General features: G+C 38.0%; 1 protein-coding gene across 1 annotated transcript in view; it reads right to left on the bottom strand.

Moving 5' to 3' along the window:
• Positions 1-3,447, bottom strand: part of LOC102026327 (contactin-associated protein-like 4) — a 142,102-nt gene that overhangs the window by 23,078 nt on the left and 115,577 nt on the right. The window contains 1 exon segment of the mRNA XM_013503850.1: positions 2,058-2,204. Coding sequence (XP_013359304.1) covers positions 2,058-2,204 — 147 coding nt within the window.

Here is a 3,447-nt window from a genome sequence, read left to right as displayed (position 1 = left end):
CCTCATAGGGAAAGATGATGTGTCCACTCAGAACCCTGAACATCCCAGAATCCAGAATTCCTAGCCCCAAAGGCCAAAGTGGACTTCCAGAAGGATGAATCTCAATCAGGTCCAGGAGGCACAAGGCTGGTCTCAGTCTTGGAAATCTTAAGATAGCCTGAAGTTTGCAGATCATGTATTAAAAAGCCTTGGGGTTGGAATTTTATTGTGGAAACTACTATGATACATCTCTTAGGAACATCTTAACAGATGTAAAAGTACAGAGGAGAAAAAAGGAAAGAATAAACTAAATAAACACTGGATAAGGCAGATGTAAGAACTCCATATAGGTCTGTGCAAATTTAAAATTAGTCCAAAACCATCCAAAATATTTTCAAATAATATAGTACATAACCTATGTATCAAAATAAAAAGAATTGCAGAGTGAATATGTGATCTATTTCTCGGTACCATTTCACTGTGAATAAAAGCAATCACTAGAGGAAAGACTATACAAAGTAGCTAAGTGCTGCTAAATCTGAACACAAAGGCTATAAAATTTTTTAAGGATGATGACTCTGTTTTCATGATGTATAAACATTTCCATCCAGTCTTCTGGTTTTTATTTTGTATCATTTAACAAAATGTCTGGATTTTTTTCTCCTTATCTTTTTTTTCTGCTTCTAAATCTTTTCCTTTGAGATGAAAGCTCTTGCTTAAGCTGGTCTATTTATCTTACTACTGATTAAGACAATGTGTGCTTATGCATTGTCATAACATTAGTCATATATTCTGAACCAGTCAGGTTCAGAAATGAACAAATCTTAGTGAAGGAAGCGATTGTGTCATTTAAGATTGTAGACCTCTGCCGCCTTTTGCAGTAATAGATTGTACACGGGTTTTTACTGTTATTGTTTGTTTGCGTGTGTGTGTGTGTGTGCGCGCGCGCGTGCGTGTGTGTGTGTGTATGTGTGTGTGTGTGTGTGATATGCTAGGAAGTGAACCTAGGAGCTTTGCACTGAGGTATGTCACTAGGCTCCTTTTTATTTTTTATCTTGAGACAGGAGGTCTCATTAAGATTCTGAGTTGTCCAGGTTGGACTCCAACTTACAACCCTCCTTCTTCAGCTCCCAGATTTCAGGGATTACAAGTGTGACCCACCATGATGGGCTCCTTGACTTTTTAAATTCTGATGCTCTGATTCATGGGCTATGTACTCATTACTATTTCTTAGAAAATTATTTGTATTTTACTGGTGAATAAAGAAGACTGGGTGACTTCACTCAAGCTAAAAATGAGTTTAGACAGAAGTTGCTATTAACATGCAATGGAACAATACAAAAAAGGTAATAGAAGAAACGTACATATCTTGAAGGGAAATGTCTTACTACTAACAATCTTACCACTGCATTTCTAATGTCAGAGAACATTTTGTTTCCACTTTCCAGTGGCAAGTATTCATTTCTATTTCTCAAATTTTCTTTTCCGAGCTCGCAGTCCAATGAAACATCCATGGGATGAGGAAAGGATTCATTTGTTCTAGTTCTCAAAGTAAAAGGCCTGATGGTGAAGGCTAATATCTTGATTTCATCAAGTGTATCAGTGCATCATTGTTTAGCAAAGGGACGAGATCACTACGGCTAATTAAGTTAAATTATTTGTGCACTGGCGTAATATTGTCCTGCACTGGGCAGTGGGAAAGTAACAAGGATGCTCCAGGGGAACTAAAAGGTCTGATAGGGAAGACACTGCAATAAAATCAACCAATAAAATCAGAAGACAATGTACAGGGGCCGTCTAACATTAGGAAAATAGAGCAAGGCTTGAAGGTAAGAACTGAAGAATGTGGCCAACCTAAAATAAATCTCATTGCAGAAATCGGAAACATAAGTCCACCTTGTAGAAATGCATTTTGGATTATGATTTGTCATCTTGAGCCACTCTACATTTCTGTGTTTAAAGAGAGAAATTATTCCTTAGTATGAGCATGGATTAAAGCACAAGGACTTCCCCAAGACACAGGAGCGGCAAATGAAGATGAAGCCTCATTGCCCATGTGGCTCCATCTTTCTTCTTACCTCCAAAATAATAAGTGCCACCTGAATAAATTTCAGGCCCCAGCAGAGGAGAAGCGGAGGTCAGGTGGCTGTCTACCGTCAAACTCAGGTGATTTCTTTTCGCGTATAGGGAGATGGAGTGCCACTGTCCATCGTTCAAGCCTCCACCTGGGGGAGAGAAACTCCATTAGAAGAGAACTCAACTGGCTGTAACATTTACATCTACGGCAGTTCTCCCTTAGCTGTGGTTACAATCCGAGACCCCTAGTGGATGCGGAAACCCTGAATATACTGTGTTTTTTCCTATACATACATACCCATGATAACGCTTAATTTATATGTGGCACGGTAAGAGATTAACAACAGTAGCAGAATAATTGTAGCAACTTATTTCAGTAAAACTTCCTTAAAAGTTATTTATTTCTGGAGCTTTCTACTAACTATTTTTAAGATTACAATTGACCTTAGGCAACTGAAACCATGGGAAGACAAGCCACAGATAAGGGAGATAATTTTATAAATAAAAAAGAAACAAAAAGAAAGAGAGGAGTGGGAGCCAAGGGCAAAATCAGTGCCTTTATGTACAAACTGGTACATTATTACCTTCCCCCCCTAGGGCCTCCCCAGAGAATATAAGATTCTCACACCTAGACAATGCTGAATGGTTAAAATATTTCATTATTTGCTAGAGACATAGATTTACACCTTCCATTCAAATAATTTACTTCTCAGAGGGGAGGAGTTCAGGAAAGATATAGCTATTTCACCAAATTCTAGGTTATACCAAATACTTTTATGTAGATAATTCTTAGGATATTACAGTAGAATATGTAGCAAACTATGTCAGGAACAAAGAATTTGAGTTGCCCTAGGCACATGTTTCCTGCTAGGTCAAACAAGACACTGCTGTATTTTACTGCTTCAACTTCCAAATTGTAAATACACTTTTGGAAAACTTTGTAGCTGATTTCATTGTTTAACTCGGCCCCCAGGGATAGGCTAAAGTGGTATCCAGGGTTCCTATATGCAAGAAGGCTGTGATATGTCTATTGGAGAGAATACCCGTGTTCCATAAGCTTAGTTCAGACATGACTTAGAATGTTGTTGGCCACAAGTGCAATGTTAGTGAGGCCCAATACAGTGCATACTAAATATGGTGTTTTCCAGTAACACACAGATTAAGGTTATGCACTGATTGGTTGAAAAAAATTTTGTGAACAAAGGTTCACAGAAGCCTAACCCTGTGTTTCCCTTAGAAGTAATGGTTCAGGATCCCGTAATTCAATGTTCCTAGGACTTTTATAGAACATACCCATCAGAAGTAATGAGAATCACTTCTGTGTGTGTACACATGTATATATGTCTCTCCTCCAATTCTAATTAGAGTATTAACTTTTATATAAAGTTGCTA

The sequence above is a fragment of the Chinchilla lanigera genome, unplaced genomic scaffold, assembly GCF_000276665.1.
Source record: "Chinchilla lanigera isolate Chin_1 unplaced genomic scaffold, ChiLan1.0 scaffold00083, whole genome shotgun sequence".
In the NCBI taxonomy this organism is placed as follows: Eukaryota; Metazoa; Chordata; class Mammalia; order Rodentia; family Chinchillidae; genus Chinchilla; species Chinchilla lanigera.
Note: the sequence above shows the minus strand (reverse complement) of the source record. Positions and strands in the feature narration are given on the sequence as shown.